The sequence below is a fragment of the Perognathus longimembris genome, chromosome 22 (genome assembly GCF_023159225.1).
Source record: "Perognathus longimembris pacificus isolate PPM17 chromosome 22, ASM2315922v1, whole genome shotgun sequence".
In the NCBI taxonomy this organism is placed as follows: domain Eukaryota; kingdom Metazoa; phylum Chordata; class Mammalia; order Rodentia; family Heteromyidae; genus Perognathus; species Perognathus longimembris.
Window position 1 is genome coordinate 24,988,631 of NC_063182.1, and position 23,755 is coordinate 25,012,385.

General features: G+C 35.7%; 2 protein-coding genes across 3 annotated transcripts in view; one reads left to right on the plus strand and one right to left on the minus strand.

Annotated features, from left to right (window-relative positions):
- Ttc37 (tetratricopeptide repeat domain 37) overlaps nucleotides 1-22,955 on the minus strand; it is a 75,604-nt gene extending 52,649 nt beyond the window's left edge. The window contains exons 1-12 of the mRNA XM_048331114.1: nucleotides 22,882-22,955; nucleotides 18,282-18,434; nucleotides 17,057-17,147; nucleotides 13,907-14,050; nucleotides 12,467-12,558; nucleotides 11,989-12,064; nucleotides 11,383-11,523; nucleotides 9,898-9,996; nucleotides 9,672-9,780; nucleotides 2,903-3,043; nucleotides 1,938-2,039; nucleotides 1,044-1,183 (exon numbers count right to left, since the gene is read on the minus strand). Of these exons, the coding sequence (XP_048187071.1) occupies nucleotides 1,044-1,183; nucleotides 1,938-2,039; nucleotides 2,903-3,043; nucleotides 9,672-9,780; nucleotides 9,898-9,996; nucleotides 11,383-11,523; nucleotides 11,989-12,064; nucleotides 12,467-12,558; nucleotides 13,907-14,050; nucleotides 17,057-17,146 (1,134 nt within the window). The 5' untranslated portion in view covers nucleotide 17,147; nucleotides 18,282-18,434; nucleotides 22,882-22,955. The remainder of the gene's footprint in view (nucleotides 1-1,043; nucleotides 1,184-1,937; nucleotides 2,040-2,902; nucleotides 3,044-9,671; nucleotides 9,781-9,897; nucleotides 9,997-11,382; nucleotides 11,524-11,988; nucleotides 12,065-12,466; nucleotides 12,559-13,906; nucleotides 14,051-17,056; nucleotides 17,148-18,281; nucleotides 18,435-22,881) is intronic.
- Nucleotides 22,956-23,089: 134 nt separating this feature from the next.
- Nucleotides 23,090-23,755, plus strand: part of Arsk (arylsulfatase family member K) — a 33,600-nt gene continuing 32,934 nt past the window's right edge. For both annotated transcript variants that reach the window (XM_048331300.1, XM_048331301.1), the window contains exon 1: nucleotides 23,090-23,344. In XM_048331300.1, the coding sequence (XP_048187257.1) occupies nucleotides 23,207-23,344 (138 nt within the window). In that variant the 5' untranslated portion in view covers nucleotides 23,090-23,206. The remainder of the gene's footprint in view (nucleotides 23,345-23,755) is intronic.

Here is a 23,755-nt window from a genome sequence, read left to right on the forward strand (position 1 = left end):
ATTTTAGAAAAAATATAGCCATTATCTGGCAAAAAAAATTGAAGATATGGTGTTGTTATAATTCATAATCTACCTGTTTCAGGCTTTGGCTAAAGAATTTCAAAATACTTGAACCAAAAACATTAAGAAATCAGTTTTCTCCTTAAAAAAATCAATCTTTCTTTGTATGAAACCAACAACAATCTCTACTACTGAAATCCTTAATTCATCTTGTCAGTAATCTGTAAAACATGTTCTTAAAAGTTCAGAATACCAAATTTATAATAATCAGGAAGTAATAACATAAGAGAACAAAAAGAAATAAGAATAACAGCTAAAACTGTTATTAAAAGAAAAGCATTGTAACCTCATTGGCCACCTGCGTGTGGCAGGCTTGACCATGTGGTATTTGCCCCAAGCGTGGCCCAGGGCGCGTGGTCCCAGCTCCCGAGTGTACTGTTTATGGTGGCGGTCCCAGCAAGTCTGGGCCATGACCCTGGCCGGTCAGTATATGTTTTGCTTCCCCAATAAACCTTTTTACAAAGAAAGGAAGGAAGGAAGGGAGGAAGGGAGGAAGGGAAAGTAAGAAAAGAAGGAAGGAAGGAAGGAAGGAAGGAAGGAAGGAAGGAAGGAAGGAAGGAAGGAAGGAAGGAAGGAAGGAAGGGAAAGAAAGAAAGAAAGAAAGAAAGAAAGAAAGAAAGAAAGAAAGAAAGAAAGAAAGAAAGAAAGAAAGAAAGAAAGAAAGAAAGGAAGGAAGGAAGGAAGGAAGGGAAAGAAAGAAAGAAAGAAAGACAGACAGACAGACAGACAGAAAGAAAGGAAAGAAAGGAAGAAAGAAAGGAAGGAAGGAAGGAAGGAAGAAAGAAAAGCATTGTTTCACTGAGAAACATGTAAATATTTAACCAAGAGAATTTTGAAGCACATAAATGGGTTATCAAAGAATGGATATGATGAATTCATACCTATAAGCCAAAGTTTAAATAAGATAATTTTTGGTAGAAAAGATGGTTGTTATCTGGCTGATTGTAAACTAATTAAGAGTTGAAAAGAAAAATTCAGTCTACCTGATCAAGGGTATGAATTGCTTCCTCTGAAGACTCAGAATCTGAAAGATTAATCAAAGCCTCTGCTTTCAAACGAAGACAAAGATTTTTCTGATGAAGACCGCTTCCAGATGCACTGATATTTTCTAAGTGACTCAGGGCTGTCAAAATTAAAGACATCTGAATGAAGGTAACCATGTTGTTTATTTTGTTTGCTTTTGAAAAGTAACATAGTATTATAGTATACAATGACCCTAGTATATTATAAGCATAAATTTCTTTTTAAAATATACATATGAAGAGTAATTCAAAGGTAAATATAAATTCTTCCCAAAAGTCTTTATAGAAAACTTTCAATTTAGAACAAAACACATAAATTTAAAACCTGTATCTTCACATGAAATATAAAATTAAAGATCCTGAGACACAACAATGGCTATCTGTATTGACTACAGAATGAAACTCCTAGCTAAAGCCTATACAAATGACCAGTTATGAATACTGCAAAGGGAAATCTAAAAGAAGCTGAACTAGAAAAGACCTAAGTGAACTGATTTTTTCAATTCAAGAACCTGGTTCAGAAACAAAGAATCACTTTTTATGATGTCCTAGCCCTCACAGGTCATTTATCACATTCAAGTAAGCACCAGATGCCTAAGATTTCTTTTATCTATATTAGAGAAATTAAGATTCATAAAGGTTCTTTACACACCAGAAATTTCCGTGTTACAAAGGTAGAACACATCCACCAAATATGAACTATGTCAAAATTGCTGTATGTAGATTGGCATTTATTTTATTTCCCTGGTAAAATTTAAAACTGAATTTAAATTCAGGCCCTCTCTAAAGCACTATCTTAGTATGAGAACAGTACTGGCCATTGTTATGTGTAAATCCAGAAGATGTCAAAGATACCTTTATTACATGAAAGAACAGCGTCCTTAGGTCTATGCATTTTGACCTGGACTTCAGCCAGACGACACCACCCAGCTATGCAGAGAGGGCTTTCCTTTAATCCTAAAAAGATAAAACATCAAAAACCAAAAGTGCCCTTGAGAACTCAAGTGAACAGCACCACTGTCTATTCTCTAAGTCCAACTCCGAGATCCTTTCTCATCTCTCTTATCTACTCCATCATTAATCACAGAAATGTTGTGCCTCAATCCATCTCTCCATTCACTTTTCTCCATCTCCTCCACCATTTCCATAGAGATCTTCACCACCACCATTAGCACAGCCTAACCTCCACACCTGCCCTCCACTTCAAGGCATCCTCTACACTATTGTCACAGAATTTCTAAAAAAAACAAAACACCCCACGTCATATTATAATTTCCCTTCTTTAAAACCTTTCACCGATTCTTCAAAGTTCTCAAGTTAATGTGAAAACTTTTTTTAAAAAGTTTCAAGGCCCCTCTCAAATTTCACTTCCTGCTCCTCCTACAACCTGTACTGTATTCTCAAATCTTGGTGAACTATTTAGAATAAGTTTTCTTCATACCTTGGGATATTTCATAAGAGTCATATCTGGAGCTAAAAGGTTCCCATCCCCTTCATCTACTTGTCTAACTTGAATCTGTTAGTCAGATCTTAGCTTGAATGCATGCTCACCCGGAAACAACATATCTGATGAGACTAAGTTAGACTTTCCAAGACTTCCTAAAACTGTCCTGTTTTACAAATCAAAATACTGATACAGAAAATTTCCCCATGGTCTTAAAATTAGTAAGAGAGCTGGAATTCAAACCCAAGCAGACTCCAAAATATGTAGACCTAATTTTCCCCTCCTAGATATTTCTTAAAGCGAAGTCCCAAGATTAATATCCACTGACTGAATAACAGTCACACCTCAGGTTAAATGCAATACACTGTATATTTACCTTCTGTTAAATTACTAATAGCATCATCATACTTTTTGTCTTGTAATGCCTTAATGCCTAAGCCAATGAGGCCTGGGCCACTTTTTGAATTCATTTCCACTAGTTTACAAGAATATTGATGTCCTTCATCAGTAAAATTTCCTGAAATTGAAAGAGAAAGTTAATAGTCACATGTGCATATACAGATATATAGATTTATAGGTAGAGATGTATGCAAGATTTTAAGCACCAAAATCCATATACTTAAACCCCAAAAGCTGTCTTACACATATTTTACCTTAATTTGATGCTAAGAATTCAAAACTTAAAATAGCAAATATAAAAAAAAATTCATAAAGAAAACTATAATCTTTCATCTTCTTAAATACTTCAGTAGAAACCACTTTATCCAATGACAACCTCAAGTCATATCATCAGTAGACTAAGTTGAGCAACCTATTATGGCATGCCAGATCTCTCCTGAAAGTTGGAACAATTTCAGTTGTTAAATGAAGGGCCTTCTGTCAAAGGGAGATATTCACACCAACATCTGCATGTGAGCAGCAACGCAATTCAAAGGCACAAGGCAGCCAAATCCAGTGGAATTTTCTAGCATTTTAGGATCAGGACATGGAACAAACACTTAATCAAAGTCTCCTTAAGTTAACAAGCTCAGCAATACATTTCCACATATTTCTGAACTATCTTCTATATAATAACTAAACTTATTAATCATCTAATGACAACATTTATTTTTAAATTTATTCAGATACAACAATTTTGTTTAGAAAACATTATGTAAAGTCTGCATGGTGGCATATGTGTATAATCCTAGCACCAGGGAGGCTGAGGCAGGAGGACTTTTGAGGTCCGGGCAGGCTTAGGTTTTCAAAAGAAAGCACTCATATATTTCATTTTGTTTCTATTTTCTTCAACCTCTACCAATCTTAGGATTCCTACCTCAAGAAAAACATACAAAGAACTTAAAATATGATATCTGGTTTTAGAATTAATGAAGAACAGCATTCAGCACTTTAACAAACTAATCACATAGGAAAGTTCTTAAAAATAATTAAGGTTACTGTAATGTGAAGGAACAAATACAGAAAACAAATAAAAATTTTATCTGAAAAGATCAAATGCCTTAATATCTAGGTAAATATATGACTCCTAAGCCATAAGTGGAAACACTGTTTCATTCAGAGATGTCAAAAGTAAAGTCTTTGCACAATACCAATTAGCTTACTTATTTTAAACTTTTCAAAATCAGAAACAGACATGTAAAATCCATAAGTAATAAGTTATATTAGCACCAATGGTTTTAATCATAACAGCTAAAGAATGAAACATTTAGTACTGTTTGGCAAAATATGAATTTAAATTGGAAGAAATGCCACTTTTGATTAATAACAAGTTTAAAAATGCATATGCCTAGTTGGGCACTGGTGGCTCATGCCTGTAATCCTAGCTACTGGAGAGGCTGATATGTGAGGATTACAGTTCAAAGCCAAACCAGGCTTAGAAGTTGGGGCTGGGATTCCACAAGTGGAGCTGTAGCTCGATAGTAGAGCACTACTATCCTTGAGCAAAGGAGCTCAGGAACAGTACCTAGGCCCAGAATTCAAGTCCCTAGACTGACAAAAAAAAAATAAAAGAAAAATAAAGAAAAAGACACATGCCTGCTACAATTATGCTTCCAGACATGTATTTTTCTGTTAATATGATCTCACTATTGCTTCCATAAATATGAAGAATATGCTAGTCTAATACCCTGTCATCCTCCTAAAGAAAGCAATGCTTTCCCCTTTTTCTTATAAACAGCATTATTTCAAGTAGGTATGTCTACATTAGGCATCAAATCACTTAAAATATAGCATGCTGAGTCCTGCTTAGAGTTTCTGATTTAGTAAGTCTGGTATAAGACTTTATAATTTGCATTTCAAACAAGCTCCAGAGATCATACTTTAAGAACCATGGGTTTACACTTGTTAGACAATATCATACAGTAAAATACCATGTGCCACTTTTACTGTAGTCTAACAAATATAACCTGTAAGCAAATGGTACTTTTAGAAAGTATCAATCTCATACACAGGAGACACTGATTAATATTTTTATAATTCTTTAAAAATGTCATCATGACTCATTATTAAAGAGGTAATGACTGAGAATTAAAATAGAAAATTAAATATATTTGACATTTAAAAAAATAGGAAAAAAGGCTATTAAAATTTTACCTTCAATTTCTCCCTATCTGAGTCAAAATTGTCTTATTCTGTAACAACAATTCATGAGAGACTACCTCAGCAACATAAACTGTGTTTATTAGGGGAAAAAAAACACACCTGGAATGAAAAAAGGGAAAAGCCAATCATGCATCTCTCCAATGATCATCCAAAGTTAGAGTACCTAAAATTGCACATGCATAAGAAAAGCATGTATGAGTACTTTCCAAAAGGTGAGATGAACAGGGCAACTTCTAAAAGAAGGCAAACCGATGTAGCCTCTTTGCTAAAACCTAAAAGTACAATTACAGAAACAAAATGAGATTCTGGAACATTATATTTACTTATTTATCTGCTTTACAACATTTAAAGGATTCAAGGAGTCCAACTTTGTGACTTTAAAAAAGCTTAAAAACATTGGCCTGTTGTTGTTGTTTTGTTCATTTGTCCTCAAAATAGCAAGTCAATAGCGTAGTTCTATGTTTAGTTTTTTGAGGAATCTCCATACTGCTTTCCAAATTGGTTGAACAAGCTTATAAGAGTTCCTTTTGGTGGCATCCAGCCTTTATTATTAACTGTTTTCTTGATAATAGCCATTCTAATTGGGGTGAGGTAGAATCACAGTGTTGTTCTGATTTGCATGGCCAGAGATGTTGAACATTTCTTCATGTGTCTATTGGACATTTTTACTTCTTCTGGAAACTCTTTAACTCACTAGCCCCTTTACTAATTGGGTTTGTGTTTCTTTGAGAATTTATTTTTTGAAGGTTTAATTTTTTGAGCTCTAAGTATATTTGGGATGTTAAGTCCTTGCCTGATTGATATATAGCAGGTAAAACTCTTCTCCTATTCTGTGGATTTTCTTTTTAGCTTGTTAGCTATGTCCTTCACCACACAGAAACTTTTAAGTTTGATGCAATTCCATTCATCAAGCCTTCCTTTGATTTATTTTGTCTCTGGATCTTTACCTAGAAAATTTAGACCTGTACCCAGGAGCCCTAGTGTTTTCCCTACTCCTTTCTATCATAGTGTCATGATTTCTGATCTAACATTGAGGTCACTGATCCATTTTGAAATGAAGCTGGTCCAAGGTGATATATGAGGATCTAGTTTCAGTTTTCTGCATGTGGATATCCAGTTTTGCCATCACCAGTTGTTGAAGAAGCTGTCCTTCTTCCAGCCTATTCCACTCCTGAGCACTTATTCAATAGAGCACAAAAGGGCTATCGTAAAGCCACCAACACAAACATGTTCACTACAACACTATTTACCATTGCCAAGATATGGAATCAGCCCAAATGTCCCTCAATGGATGAGTGGAAAAAGAAAATGTGGTGAATATGCATAATGAAATTTTAGTCATCAATTAGAAAGGAAGATATTGCACCATTCATAAAGAAATGGAAAGACTTAGGAAAAAAATTATATTAAGTGAAGTGAGCCAGACCCAGAGAAACAAAGGTGGCATGGCCTTCATCATCTGTAGCTAGCTAGAATGTGCCTATAAATCTATAAGTAAAGTAAACATACTCAGTTCTAGGCAAGTTGTTACAAATGAATTCACTAAAGTATAATAGACACTGTGGAAAGCTCAAATAGCATAATTTTTCACAAAGACCAACAAAATAAGTACCAGGAAATAAGTACTTGGGGGGGGGGGAAGGGGGAGGTGGGTGGATCCAAGATAGACAAATGAAGAGGAGGAGAATGCAGTCAAGAATTCATTGTATATGCCACAAAATTAAGAAAAAAGCAAGGAAAGAAGTAGGTCAAAGGTGGGTAAAATGTTGAAGGGGGTAATAGAGATCAAGATATATTTAATACATAAACTGCTTTGTTAAGTGGCATAAAAAATTCAATACAGATACTACAAAATTAAGAAAACTGAGGGAAGAGGAATGGTGGGAGGGATGATCAAGAATGTATAAAAGAGTGACACATATACAGAAAACGTCCAGAAGTGGCACTGTGACTCAAGTGGCAGAGTGCTAGCCTTAAGCAAAAAGAAGCCAGGGACAGTGCTCAGGCCCTGAGTCCAAGCCCCAGGACTGGCCAAAAAAAAAAAAAAAAGAAGAAGAGTGACACAGGGGCTGGGAATGTGGCTTAGTGGTAGAGTGCTTGCCTAGCATGTTTGAAGCCCTGGGTTTGATTCCTCAGCACCACATAAACAAAAAAAGCCGGAAGTGGTGCTGTGGCTCAAGAGGTAGCGTGCTATAGCCTTGAGCAAAAAAGAAGCCAGGGACAGTGCTCAGGCCCTGAGTTCAAGGCCCAGGACTGGCAAAAAACAAAAAACAAAAAACGTGGGGGTGGCACTCCTCAAGACGCATTGCATTCATAAACCACTTAGTTGGATGGTAACAACTTGGGGCATATTCCAAGGGTAAATAAAGGGTGTTTTGCAGGTTGGATACAAACTATACCTATGGAAATCTGTTTCCTAAAGTGTACTACAAAAAAGATGATTTTTGGCCTGTCCTAGGGCTTGAACTCAGGGCCTGAGCACTGTGCCTGGCTTCTTTTACCTTAAGGCTAATACTCTACCACTTGAGCCAAAGCACTACTTCCAGCCTTTTCTATATATGTGGTGCTGAGGAATCGAACCCAAGGCTTCATGCATACAAGGCCAACAGTCTACCACTAAGCCACATTCCCAGCCCAAAGATGAATTTTTCTTAAATAACTAATTCCATTTTCATCACTGACATACTAGAGAAATGGATTGATATTACAGGACATTTCTTTTAAATAAACCTTAAGAGTCTAGGGGACATGTACAATTTGGAAGGGCATTCATTTCCTTACTTTCATCTGGATTTTCAATTATTTATAGAATAGAAACTGCGTATTTTTTTCCACTGTTTCTGAAGCAACCCAGAGCCTTATCCCTGATAAGTAAGTGCTCTATTAGTGAGTATTATCCCCTGTCCCTACATAAAAAATCTCAAGCTCTTTTTCTGCTTGAATTTAACTGTTTTTTTATCCTCCCCTATTTCAGCAGCAAAGCAAAATAAATTTAAAAGGTCATTTAACATGAAAAACATTTCAACACACAATTGATCTTTGAAAGCTATTCACAAATTATTACATTATGTTTTACAAACTGAGTCATTGTAAAAATGAATCTTCAAGTTTCAACATCCAAAGCAAGACAAAAGAAATAAAATGTGTTTGTCCTTGGTGGAAGGAAACTAGTGATTAAGGGCTATAAAGTAGTGAATTCTGTAGATACCAAAGTACTTTTGAAAAGGAAGGAACAGCTTTTAGAGATTTTCAAGATTTTCAGATGCTCTTAGTTTTCAGAATAAAAAAACTTTGGTTTAAAGGATGAATAAAAAGAAAACAGAAACAATCAAACATATCTTCTTGTTGTTCTGAGGTAACTATTAATCTTTTACCCCAGCTTATTAACACTTTACTTTGGGAGGTGCTTAGCCTCCTAAAATACAAGTAGGACTTATTAAGACTATAAGTTAAAGTAGGGAGCCTAGCGGGTATGATGGACATTTCCTCTCAAGAATTCCCCCTCAGTTATCTCTAGAAGTAATTTTCAACTATTTTTCTGCTCTGACATATCAAAGAGTCATTCATATATAAAATATTCCAATGTATATACTCATTTAGCAGCAAAGTGAAAGAAATCAAACAGATTTGTAAATAGTTTACAGTTACCACCACATTGGTATTACTTCTACTTCAGTTACTGACTTGAACTTGCCCAATGTAGGAGAATAAGCATGGACAGAGATGATATTCAACTATTTTAAAACAATCTGTTCAATACAGATACTGACAAGAGGACAGAGACTGGTATGAAAATCAAGATAGCCACACTCTACAAGCTCCCAATATCCTAGGGCATAAGACACTCCAGGTTACAAGATTTCCAACTTCCAACAATCTAAATTATATCACTCCTCTCTTATCCCAAAAGAAAGTATGAAAATCACAAAAGCATTAAGTTTACATTGAAGTATATTCTTCAATCCAAATCTGTTCTATCTCATGAAAAACTAGAGTATTCAGAAAAGTTCATTACTTTATAAAAATTAGTAGAAATGTTCTTATGACATTGACACATGAACACTAAGAAAACTATTCTTTCCCCAAGTCTAATTTATGACATTAATTTCTCTAGAATACAACCCAAATCACTCAGCCAAAGTACATTTTAGTTATCCTTTCCCTATAAGCAAACAAAATTCCTAAAAAACAACAAAAACAAAAAAAACAAATGTACTTAACTCCACAGCTCTGTTCAGCATCTGCAATAATTTTCAATACCATCTACTAATATCAATAAGAAGATTCAAGAAATCCTTCAATTCCTGCCAACTAAAAAACTTTACTGATGAACAAATGACACTGTAATTCATAGTTCTTCTACATAATTGTACTTTCCTATATTGTCTAGTCTTTCGTGCATACAAAGGCTACAGACTGTGTTTATGACACTGAAACAACATCATATACATGCTAAGCACTAAACCAGGTTTTGTCTGATAGCAATATCATTTCCACACAATCATAGACCTCTGGGATACACAATATAATAAAGAAGAAATTACCTGATTCAATTAAATGCAAACAAACCACTTCTAACGGATACTGTACGGTGGGATAGATGTTTATCATTCCTTCACAGGCCTTCTTCAACCTAGCAGCCTCGTGAGGAAACTTGAAAATATAAAAGCAAAATAAACTACAGTCCAATAGTAGTTAAATGTATTTGTGAACACTTTCCTAGTTAGAAACACATAAAAGTCAAGATAGAGATTTTTAGAACCTACTTACTTTGGATAAACACTGAATGAAATGCTTATAAAGCACTTGGTGATCTTCACTAGGTATCGTATCTGATAAGACCAGTGCATTTTCAAATGCTGTTAAAAGCTGAAACAAACAAAAGAAACCTGTATAGCATACTTTAAAGCCAAATGTTATAATCAGTTAAATGTATAAAACTCCTTTATACAATTGCACTTTCAACTAAAAACAAATATATATATACTTTACTGTCTGGCCCTAATAATATCAATGATGGGGAAAAAAAGTTCTAGAATGCAGTATAATTCTATTTGGCCACAGACTTCACTGAAGTAGTAAGTGATAATTGTAAATTACTAATGTTAATTTAACAAAACATTCTTCCATTCTTTGCTATTTTACACGTAAGTCAACTAAAGCATAATCTTGGGGAATTTTTCTAGGGCTTTGAATCAAACCCAGGGCCTTGTGCATGCCAGGCAAGCCTTCTACCACTGAAGCTGAATTCTACTTTTGCTTTAAAGAAGAGATGGTTGAATTGTATTGAAAGCACTTTCCTTAAGCAGCGTTTACTGACTTGGAAGAAAATTTCAAAAGACTTTTTAATATGTACTGAATAAGAACAGCAATATGAGATGCCAAAGCACATTTTACAGCACATTATACCATCCATCTGGATTTGTAAGTTCTAATTTTATAAATGATTATTTATATAAAACCTTTTTCATTCTCACATTTTTGTCCTCATCTCTTAAAACATTGCCTGATACATGATACAGTCTTAACAAATATTTTCTGAATAAGAGAACAAATCAATGAGTAAATGAGTGAACAAATTACAAAAGAAATTAACTTTCTATCCTATACAGAACCTATTAATTATTATTTTTATTCAATTTAACAAGCGTACATCAATTGACCATTTATTATAATTAGAAATTATGGTGATTTTTGAACTTACACATAAAAAGAAATATTTTATGATTATGTTAACCAATGATTTAGTCTTTTAAAAATTATTTTCAATTAATTTAAAATACACAGTAAAAAGGAATGTTATCTAGTATGAATATTCTAATTGCTAGATGTAAATATTCTAGATTAACTGTTAAGCCTCAAATTCAACATTCTTAACTCATAAGTATAAGTACTCATAAGTAGTTCATAAGTATAAGTACTGTCAAAGTAGAACTCTGTAATGAAAGTTAGAGCACTTTCATGAAAGCCAATTTTCAGTTTCTTTTCCAGTGATTGTTACTGACTTAGTTTATATTCTTATTAATATGAGAGAATGAAATTCTAATACTCTTGAGAACAATTCTACTCCCTCTAGACTGTATATGAGACTACAGCACAATAATTCTAACTTTATAAAGAAAAACCTATATGAATATAAAACTAAAGAAATGGATAGTCTTACATTGTTTTACATATACTACTTAAAATGTTTATCTCCCTCTCCCAAATTCAATTAAATAATCAATTTTCTAGCTTTTTGTGAGAAGTAAATACCAGTTGTTGGGTTTCATTATTCTCATCCTCTGTGCTGTCAGCCAGCAACTGAGTCAATTTTTTCCATAGCTGATGAAGCTCTTGATTGTCTGCACCTTCCTCCTGCCTTGTCTTTATCAATTTGTGCCATGCTCGAGCTACCTATTGAAAAATAAAAATGTAAGTGGCAATAAAATGTAAAAATAAAATTTTTATACACTAGTACATAAAATCTGCATAAGCACAGAATCCATAAAAAGAAAGTTAATTGGGCAATTCTCAGTCATTTTAGAAGCACAACAGAGATAGCACAGTAGACACAAGTATGATGACTACATTCAACCATCAGCATAATTTACATCTATGGAGATGCCAGAAATGTGTCTAAAAAAGTTCCCCAGGTGAGACATTGTTTATCCAACTGCTACACAATTTAAAGAAGTTTTAGAAGACAGGCTACCTTAACTTTGAATTCTAATTTACAGCTTCAAAGAATTGTAATTTACCTCTAAAATTCCACTGACAGCATACTACATGTTAATTTTTTTATTTAAACTGAAAAAAAGATTTCTTCTAAGAATAGTTTTTCTAAAGTAAGTCTAGGGTACTAGAAAATCAACAACTAACCTCTAGATGTTTCTTTTCTTGGTAATACAGATCCACAAGCTTCCTACAGACATCACACCACTTCTGTTTGTCAACACTAAGGATGAAAAGGGGGAAAGGGAAGAGATATTAAGGTGTTAATTTGACAGTTAAAAAACCAAGGACACTAAAAATTTTAAATCCCAATAATATTATCAGCTTAAATTAGAAACATTCTCTTTTTACACTACAGTAAAAATTTTATGAGCCTTCTGTTAAAAATAAAAAGGTTTTAAAATTATCTTTCATTACACTAACTGAAAATAATAGTTACAAACTTAGTCAACTCTGCTAATAGCAATGTTTTAATGGTATTTCAGTCACAAGAGATTCTGTCACAAACATCTGAGAGAATAATGCATCCCAACTGGCAGTAAATGTCTAGAGTACCTCTACATAATTTTCTATTTATTTTCATTTCAGCACGTAAAGACACTAGCCTTTCCACTATATTCATTACCTTTCATAAAGATCCAGGAGCTTTTGGTAAACACCAGGTAAGTCATCCTTGGCATTTATGTGGTTACACTTTTCATACAAGCTTGCTAGCCCCTACAGAAGGAAGCAGTAGTGTTATTCTTACCAAACCTCTGTATCTCATTTATTTTCATAATAATGTGATAATATGTAAGGTTAATTTATCATAAAGATTATCATAGTATATAGATAAAATATATGAGGTTTTCTGGGGAAAAAAAACCGGGAATAAAATTAAGGATTGGAGGGTATAAGTAAAAGCACAGATTAAAAAAGATCATCTGTGAGTTTATTTTTGTTTAATCGGGATGAGAGGCATAAAGTTATTCATGTTTTTTTTTCAAGGTGCATTTGAAGTGTTTCACACTATTTTTCAAGAACAAAATTCAGTGTGTTTTAAAAATCAGCTTTTTGGAGGTATTATTTATATAAACACTGTATATATTTAAGATGTACAACTTGGTATCTGATAAATGTACATATTGTGAAATGCATGTACTACAACCAAGCTAATTAGTGTACCCATTACTACTATATAGTTACCATTTTGTGTGTATGGGTATATATGTGTTTTGATGCACATTGAAGATCCTATTTTGATACTGATTTATGATATACTCAAAAACCCAAGTAGTCTAATGGAAATTAATAGTTACTTCAAACAAAGATCCAGATATCCTCAATCAATATATTTTAGCAGATACCTTAAATTCATATTCATTTTTAGCTGAGACAAAAAAGGTTCACTCACCAGAGCACACTACCTCCTATTAGTATAATTTCAGAGATGTGATTATCATATGAAACAAATTAAATATTAAAGATAAAACACACTGGAAAATTCAACTAACAAACAAGACAAAGAAAAAAATAACTTTACAACATACAAGGCAGAGAACTGAAAACTTTATGTTATCTTTAGAAAAACCTATGAGTACATACTTCGTTTTCCCCAGCTAAGTGTAGATCTGGATAAGTATGTACATATAATTAAGTGGGAGAGTTACATAATTATTTTTCAAATTTAATCTTCGGGGCTGGGGATATAGCCTAGTGGCAAGAGTGCCTGCCTCGGATACACGAGGCCCTAGGTTCGATTCCCCAGCACCACATATACAGAAAACGGCCAGAAGCGGCGCTGTGGCTCAAGTGGCAGAGTGCTAGCCTTGAGCGGGAAGAAGCCAGGGACAGTGCTCAGGCCCGGAGTCCAAGGCCCAGGACTGGCCAAAAAAAAAAAAATTTAATCTTCGCATACAAAATAATCCACAGAGTAAGATGCTAAAAATGATAAACAATATCTTTCACAGTACTGTTTTTCCAAAATAACTTTAAAGTTTAGAAGACCAATAAATAAAATACTTTTCTTATATGGAGAAAAGAAGATTTAAATTTCCTGTTTTATAGAAAAATAATGTCCACATACCTGCCAAGCTAGTAATTGGTCTGGCTCTAGTTCAGCAGCTTTCTTATAAGCACCCTGGGCCTGATCAGGTTGTTCTAGCTCAGCTGCAGCAACACCAATAAAAACCCAGGCATTATAGTTATTTTTCTCTTGTTTTAACACAGTCTGATTAAAAAAAAAATTAAGAGTAAGTCATTAAATTTTGGCAACTACTGAAGAAATAAGAATAAAACAGTCTGTTAGGAATAGGAAAACTGATTTATGATGAGGCAACCTGCAAAATGTTATCTAGCCTCTCTAGTTGCAATTTCTTAAAGGAGAGAGGAAGTTAATGGTACCAGTTTGTAAAGCATGTAGAATATGAGGTATATTTTTTTTTAACATGTCCATGTTATCCTGATGCTTCCAAAAGATCCCTTCCTAGTCTTTGAGAATACTGGGTATCCTCCTTGATATTTCTGATAAACTCACGAAACCATTCTCTACTTCATTTCACTTCATCCACCTCTAATAATTTTCTTTACCATCAAAACACTGGGGCCTTGTTAGTGCTTGTGTTCTAACTGCCAAGTATACTGCTTGACCCACAACTGCTGAACAAATGCCACAGTCAACCACACATCATTAATTAATGACTGTCTGCCTACCGATCACATTTTCCAAATCTGAAACACATTTTAAGAAGGAATTGCAAGACAGTGAACAGAGATATAAAATTCTGAGGAAGAATAAAGAAATTGGGGGGGAAGGAGTTTGAGAGACGGAGATTGGGAGAAAAATGAGGAAGGAGATAACATTGTTCAACAAGAAATGTACTCATTTCCTTACATAACTGTAACCCCTCTATACATCATCTTTATAATAAAATAAAATTGAAAAAAAAAAGATACCTCACTCCACCTGTATAAAAAATTCATCCAGGGGCTGAAAGGGATCTTGCATGCCTATAATTCCAGCACTGGGAGGCTGAGTTAAGAGTATTAAAGTGTTTAAGGCCAATGTGAGCTACATAGTATGTTCTAGGGTACACAGACTGAGGGTACATAGCAAGACTCTATAGCTTGTTGTGAATGAATCTATCTTGCTAAATCCTATCTTGAGAAAAATGAATGAACCAACAAAGACCAATTCATTTATTGTCAATCAATATCCTAGGTTCCTACAAGTAAACAGTCAGATATGTTTTCTGGTTGGTTCTCTCCAATGCACTACTAGGTGGAATTCATATCTGAATTCTGCAGAAAACCTAAAAAAGGAAGATTGCTACAGTACTGATGTGCAATAAAAAACAATTTATATGTGAAGCACTTATCTACCTTTTTTTTTTTATTCCAACTCTCACCCTGGTCTAAGGAGACTCTTCACCTTCTATGTAAGGATGAGTACCATCACAGCTTCATGAGTAACTATCAGAAACCTGAACTTCACAAGGGCCTCTTTTATCCTTGAGATTCTCATCCTCATGTTACATATTTCTCTTGATCCTGCCTAGTCATCTCCTCACTACTCTCCTAAATTCTTTATTGCGACAATCTGGATCAGCCTAGTTTCTTCCATATTTTAAATCTTTGGCTATTACCCTAAAGTCTTACATGCTGCAGCCAATTTCTTTTATCTCTCACATTCCACCAGGCCAGAAAGTAAGGAAAAAAATTTCTCCTTGCTCCTGTCACCATGTCTTCTTTATTTCAAAAACACTAGTTCCTTTAAAGCTAAAGTGATCTAACCATACCACCAAAAATATCCTTGGTGTTATCAACATTCATGATGTCTCATTGGATATAGTAGCCTATTAGTTCTTTCCTTTCACACTACTCATTACCCTGAACCTTGATTTCTAGCATGCCAGTGTTCTGTTCTTATATCTTCCCTGTCCAATTACTATTAATGATTTCCATAGTAACAATTATTAAATCTTTATTATCCCAAATTCTTGACCCCACGTTCTTTTTTCCACTATTTAACACACTCCTTCGTATTTTTCATCCATCCTACCCAGGTCCAAACTCCATGACCAATCTGTCACTAATTCCTTGACATCATATCCTGAACTCCTTTGTCTTATTCCCCTTGTCATTCACACCATCCAAAATTGAACCCATATGCAAACTTGAGGAGCTGAGTATAGAAGGAAGTTCACCAATTTCACCTTATTACATAAAAATCCAATGGGCTTGCATCCTTCCAGTTCTTCAAATGGGCCTAATAATCCTTTCTATTCTTACTAGTAACTTTGTTTATTCACTCACTATAAATAACTGCTTCAAACTTTCTTTTGTCTCAAACCCCTTAAACAAACTATCTTCCACTATCAGTTTATACTTCATCAGGAAAAAAGACAGAAGCCATCAGGAGGGACTGTTCAACTTTCTCACTGCCAAATCATAGGGAAAACACTGTATCAATCTTTTCTCCTTATATAGTAGAAGTTAAAGCTAAAGGCCTATTCTCAAGATCTGAATGCCATCTTCTCTCACTTTCAAGGACTTTACTTCTGCCACTACCCTCTGTCTTTCCTGAATACGCTTTCTAATAGGAACATTTCCTTCACACACAAAAAAGCTTTTGAATCTTGATTCTCTCACCCGCAAAACAAATAGAATTAGAATGTCAACATACCATTAAAGAGTAAACTCTAAAACATACTAGTATCAAAAGGTGTTTTTGACACATTCAGATTTTGAGAACCTGGCCTTGATAATTTACCAATAAAAAGAAACATAAAATTAAGGGTAGCAAAAATAATGTATCCAGAGTGGCTGTGGATATGGCATAGTGGCAAGACTGCTTGCCTTGTATACATGAAGCCCTGGGTTCAATTTCCCAGCACCACATGTACAGAAAACAGCCAGAAGTCAGAAGTGGCGCTGTGGCTCAAGTGGCAAAGTGCTAGCCTTGAGCAAAAAGAAGCCAGAGACAGTGCTCAGGCCCTGAGTCCAAGGCCCAGGACTGGTAATAATAATAATAATAATAATAACAATAATAATAATAATGATGATGATGTATCCTAATAAAGAGTAAGGTTAGGAGATATTAGTCTAACCACTTTCATGATTCTCCTAAATGGTTTTACCACTCACATTGCATTTGAAGTGTAAATGATTCCAATTTTACAATAACATTTATAAATTAGTAACATACTTCATAGTAAAAGAAACAAATATTGGTTACCTTACAATGTTTCAAAGCTTCTTTATATTCTTTATTTCTGATTGCATCTCTTGCACTTTTTAAAGCAGTCTTTACCTCTTTGCTGGACATTCTATCAAGGCAAAAAGCTTGAGTGACTACACAATATTAACTTAACTGTAAGTGTCCAAATAAACTTAGTCATCTGAAAAGGAAGCCTGTGATTCTCTTTTTTGGATCTTCCCTTCAATCTACTAAACACATAATTCCCATAGCTCCTTAGATTTTTATTCAAATGTCATTTCCTCAAGATACACTATTTTAAGATGTGAGCTTTCTAGCCTACTCATAGCCACCTTCCACATTGCCTCACACCTTTCCTTTGCTTTATTCTACATCAAAGCAGTTACCACATCTCAGATACTATATATTCTACTTATTCATTATCTGCACCCCAATCCCACCAGAATGTAAACTCCATGTAGGCAGAAATTAGTCAAAGAGGATTATGTCTTTGTTTTTCTTTTCAAAATCTAGCCTTATAGTGTTTCTTTGGTTCTATACACATAGATCACTGTCTTCTCTTTTTTTTAATTGTCAAGGTGATATACAGAGGGGCTACAGTTACAAAAAGGTAGTGAGTACATTTTGTGTCCAACTTGTTACCTCCTTCATCATTTCTCCTTCCTTCCCTCCTCCCCAATCCCCCCACTCCAAGTGATACAGTTAGTTTACAACATATTAGTATTGCTGTTGCATTGGTTCACCCTCTTCTTTGGATGTGTAATACTATCAGTGTCCTATGTTAGTGATCCATCTTTGGGGTCATTTTGTACCCTTAAACATCTGAAGTCTACAAAACTACTTAATATTTATCCAACACTGTTTTATCCTCCTGATGAAATTAACAGATAATAGAGTAGGCAGAAAATACAAAGAAAATAACAAAGGTTTCCTTTTTTAACATTCAATTATGACTGAATTTCACTAGTTTATTGGTAAGAGAGAATAAGTTTTAAAGTCATTTTTTTTAATGTAGTACTAGGGATTGAACCCAGGAATGCAGGGCCAGTGCTCCACTACCTGTGCCATGCCTCCAACCAAGTATTTCCTCAAAATATAAAAATTATGATATTAACAATTCAATTTATCTATAGGCAACACCAGATTCTCCAAACAGGGAGAAGAGTAACATTATACCTAGTTATAATTATATAATTTAAAGCAACATATTTATATGCTTGTATCTTTTACAATACTGTCTTACCTGCAATTTTTGGTACTAATTTATAGGTGAAAACTTGAGAAAGATCTTTTGTAGTTTACAAATCTTGGCGGTGGCAGCAGATAAAAAATTTTCAACATTGATATCACATTAAATTTTCTCAAACCAGTTCCCTTTGACAAAATAACCTACAGACTAAAAAGAAGACAGCATTAATGATGACAACATCTGATATTGACCAATAGGGATCTGAAAAGGGCCCAGAACTAGTGGCTGTAATCTACCAGTATTAAATGGCCTATAATCCTAGCTACTCAGGAGACCTAGCAGATCAGAGTTAGAAGCCAGCCCTGACAGAAAAGCTCATGAGACTCCACCTCTAATTAACTAGCAAAAGCAGTACTAATTAATTTAATTAAAAGTGACATTCAAGTGAAAATTTGAGATGTCCATCCAAGGTTAAAAAGAATATAAAAAGTTTCCAAATAAGATCAAGCAGACAAACCAAGACCACAGCCTTTCCAGGACAAAAGAAAAAAAAAAAATCACCCAGTTCTATCACCCAGTTTTTAAATGGGAGCGTCTAAGATAGAATCAGCCAACACTAAAACTACATGATGCAGTAGCTCTGGCTTCTCATGATTTCTTCTCTTTAACTGTCCCCTATCCTTTTGTCAGTGCAAATAAGGCTCAAGAACTATTTTTCCAACTTATGTCTAGTTTCCTCCTATGTCACATTTTATAAACCACACTGATCTTACTGTTTATCTGTAACCTCGATGTTCAATCCTTTTCCTTTTTGTATACCCTGTCCTTTTTCTTGAAGTTAACCATCTTACTCTACTGTTCCCAATGAACTAGTTTCAAAAAAAGAAACAATTGTACATATTTATGGACATGTACATATGTATGTATATGTATATCAATGTACACAGCCATTTATATAGTTTCATAGAAAATGAACCAAACTAAGGGACTACTTAAGAGAAGGGGAGAGGAGAAGGGAAAAGGAAAGGATGTGTAACTTTAACACACTGCACGTATATGAGTATAACATAGAAAAACTCAATGAAAGTTGTTCATCACTAAGGGGAAGGGGAGAAAGAAAAGACTGTCAGTGGGTGGACTGGCAGGAGAGAGGTGGGCTGTCGAGGGAGAGGATGAAAAAGGTTGAATACCACTGAATAGATTTTTTGCAACTGAGGAAATAAATTACATGCAGTTATTTGCTACACACGACATAAAAAAATGTTCCTGCTCTAAAAAATATAATCTAAATCAAGAGAAAGCTGTAGGACATGAGTCATTACAGAAACAAAGGCTAAATAAGGGACAGGGTAAACAAAGGGACAGTAACCAGATGTGCAACAGAAATTTTCTTTAAAGAGTGTGTTGTGTAAAACAATTTCTAGACAAGGAGGGAGAATATATAACTTAAAAAAGGAGGGAAAAAGGTACTTAAGTCAAAAAGATCTTCACAAAAAGAGATGGAAATGAGTAGATTAAGTAACAGAAATGACAAGAAAACTGGACTGAATAGCTCAAAAAGGACTTAGAAATAACAGAAGAAAATCAAATTAGGCAGGAAATGAAGAGCCTAAAATTATACAACTTGAAGTCAGGTAAAATACATCTGGGATTAAATAAGCAAAGCAGCAAGCAGGAAACCATTAAAAACTTTAAAAGAAAGTTGCATTTTAAAAGCATTAGAAACACACTGCATTTTCTCTGGATAACTAAATCTAGTATCCAATATCCTTCCACATACATGCATATGTATTATTATAATTTCCTATGCTTCAATGTAATCCTCTATCCTCTTTCCATTCCTTCTTCTCTTTGCCTATTATACTGGCATCCAGGCTCCTTCTCTTCATCTAACATTTATGTAAATATGTATGCATATTTGAAGTGTATGCAGTTCAAAGAACAAAATAATTTGCCACTTCCTAGCCCTGAAAAATAGCTTTTTCTTTTCAGAGTCGGTAGGGTAAAGCAAGAGGCTTATTCACTAATTTTTAAACAAGCACTTACTGAAAACCAGCAAACTACTAGGCCTCCTTGAAACCTTTTATGAAGTAAAAACTTACTATCAAAAGTGATTTCATGCAACCCCATACTCATCTATTTGTGATATTTCCCTCTATTTTAAGTGCTTTCACCACTTCAAGTGTCTTTAATTTTCTCCACAAACCTCTATTATTTCTCTAGTAGTAATAATCTCTAATATTTCTCTAATAACCTCTAATATTTCTCTAATAATCCATAATAATTCTCTTCCTTCATTTTCCCTCACTCCCATCTGAGATTTAAAAATAAGGGCATTCATTTTTGCATATTTTCACACAATAAAAATTTTCAGACTTCCATCATACAACATTTTTATCCAAAAGTTAAATTTACAAAGTAACAACTATATTTTAAAAGTCAGAAAGCGATCACAAAAAGGCAATATTATCTCTCAAATATATCAACTATAAGAAATTAATTTGCATGTTCTGAAGTTTTCTGCCATCCCCTATAGTCCTACTATAGAATCTTACCTAGTTAGGAGGCTGAGACCTGAAGCTTCATGGCTCAAAAGCAGCCAAGGCAGAAAAGACTATAAAGACTCAAAGACTCCATTTGCCATTAACCAGAAAAAAGTCAGATTAGCAAGTATAGCTCAAGTGGTAGAGTGCCAGCCCAGCAAATGGAAAGCCAGAAATTAAAACCCAGTATTACCAATAAAAAGAAAAAAAATTACCCTTTCTGACAAAATATGGTAGTGATTAGAAAAAATTATGTATGTTCAGAAGAGTGTCCAAAATAGTTAAGAAGCCTGAAATTGTGTGAGAACTAGCATTATCAGAAGAAACTAAGGAAAGTCTATGAAGAAGATAATTAGTGAAGAAGTGGGAGAAGTTGGAGATTGTTCATTAAAAATAACGCAATGAATTAAAACAGTTAAAATTAAAGAAAGATGAAATTCAGCTCAAATAAGAACTTTTATAACTTAAGACAAATGTGGAATGGGATACTCAAAAGAAGTGTGTTTCCCATCAGTGGAGATGAAAAAGCAACCGTTGTGGACAGTTACTTGACAGAAATACTGGACACCTAACAATGTCAGAAGGAAAATAAAACCAGAATCTTCTTACATTCCTTCAGTAGTTTGTCTTTGAGGCCTTGAAGTAACTACCTAGCTCCAATCTGCTATAGCACCTGCTCTCACCAACACTGCCAGGAAGAGAGTGGGGGGGGGGGAAAGTGTCCCTGAAGTCTTGTCATCAGAATAAGGGCCTGTGATAACAGTCATTGAGAGTAAATACAGACCACATAACAGTAATCTGTCACAGGAAAAAATTAAATATATAAATTAAATACCAGTTTTATGGCTGTAAATACCAGCAGATATTGTTTCTATGGAAAGTATGTTCTACAGTCCAGATTAACTCAAAACAATTTTTGGAAGTATATCCTGCTCAAGAGAAAGTCTAGCTGTATTACTTTTCATATTGTATTATTATTGTTTTACAGGTGCTAAATTTTGCTTCACTAGAATGTAAGCTTCTTGTGGACAAAAGTGTATTTTTTTTTCATGTTCCAAGAGACCTTTAAGCATGCTGCTTGATTAAAAATACTGGTTCACAAATAGAGCTTAAGCTCAGTAGATTGCCATAAATTTGTTAATTATCTCTAGACCATATATGTAGTGAGTTAGGGTACAGGTTACTCAATTTCCAGTCCTGTTCAGACCAGCTCCCTGTGTAACTTTGGACCAGATGTTCAATCTCTCCACCAATTGCCAGAATGAGGACTATAGAAAACATCCCAAGGAAAAGTATCTAGTACACAACAGGTGTTCAGTAAATGCTGAATATAATGTTTAACACATAGTGCTATTTATCAAGTAGTTAAGGCCTTCTTATTACAACTATTTTATGCAAAAAGCCAGACATTAATATAAAGAGTTGATTTAAGTAGTTCATTTCCTTTTTTTCCGTCAAAATAGTAAAACTGATGTGACATGCAATTATATACCTGAAACTATAATTAAAGAAATTAGCTTTGAGGCAGAAATCTCTCCTTCCAGAATTTTCCAAAAGGAGCTCAACCATCAAAAGGGAAGAGTTGGTTATTCCGCAGCAAAACACTGCTATTCTGAACCCACGCCAATAAACAGAGGGCATCACACGGGCTCACACACGGCCCTTTCACAACCCGTTCGGACTTTTTTCCTCCTTTGCACTCTCAAAGCAAGAACAGCTAGAACCCCGCCTAGAACCCCACACCTCTCAGTAGGCCCCGCTCCCACCTTACCGGAGCACAGTACATCCTCACTGCAGAAGCCAGGAGGGGCGAAAAGGCGAGGCAGGCCAGACACGTCCCTGGGGGGAGTCAGGGGGACGCCTGGGTCCCCACACCTCACCCGAGGCGGTCCAGTCCGAAGCCCCGCCGGGAACCGCCCCCGCCAACCTCAGTGACACACGCGCCGCCACCTCACCAAGGCCGGGCTCGCTCCCGCCCAGCACCGAGCTACGCTCGCTCGGCGCCGAACAAACATCCCCGGGACCCGATCTTGTTTCTCTCTCTAAATATCATTTCTCTAAACTGCTTCTAAGCTCCAACTTCTGCAATAGAGACACCAAGAGGAACCCACCAGGGACAGATGCGTCTCCCCAAATGCCAAGTCTGGACTGAAGGCGCATGCGCCTTTACCAGGTACCGCTCACGTGACCAAAAGTGACGGGGGTAGAGATTTAGTTCACTCGGTATTTGATGAAAATGTCTTGACTGCGTGTCAAGGCCTGTGCGCATGTGCGCTCTCTGAGCCTTCTGGGAGTTGTAGTTCTCTGGATGATGTTCTGCGTTACTGAACGGTACGGAAACCAAGTTGCAAGTTCGCTGTCCCGGCGCTCCTCAGACGGGGAGAGACTTCCAGAGGCGGCGGGCCCAGTGGCCGGGGTGCGGAACCGCCACCTGCCATGCTGCTGCTATGGGTGTCGGTGCTCGCCGTCTCGACGCTGGCGGCGCCGAAGCCGAAGCACATCCCCAGCTCAGAGGACGGGAAGCCGAGAATAGTCAAGGCACCTAACGTGGTGCTGTTAATGAGCGACTCCTTCGTGAGTACCGGGAGGGCCGGTGCTGCGGGTCTCAGAATCCGCCCGGGGCTGCCTGACATCCCAAGTCCGAAAAACACTTGATGCACACACCTACACCACGTACACGTGCGGACGTGTAAAGCCACAGCAGGTAGAACGCGTTCTGGTAACACGCTTTCTCAGAGTGCCTTCCTTACGAGGGCTGGCCTCGAACTGGTGGCCTGAGCGATCGCCCCGACTGTCTCAACCTCCCTCGTAGGAAAGAATCCAAGACACGCACTCAACGCGTAAATCTTTCAGGATCGTTCGTGCTTTACCACTGGAATAAACTTTCAGTTTCATTCCCTTGGGAAGCAAAATAATATTCTTCCCCATAAAAGCTTTCCAGAAGACATTTGTCAGTTCACCTAAGTTTGCAATATGTGGGTGAGA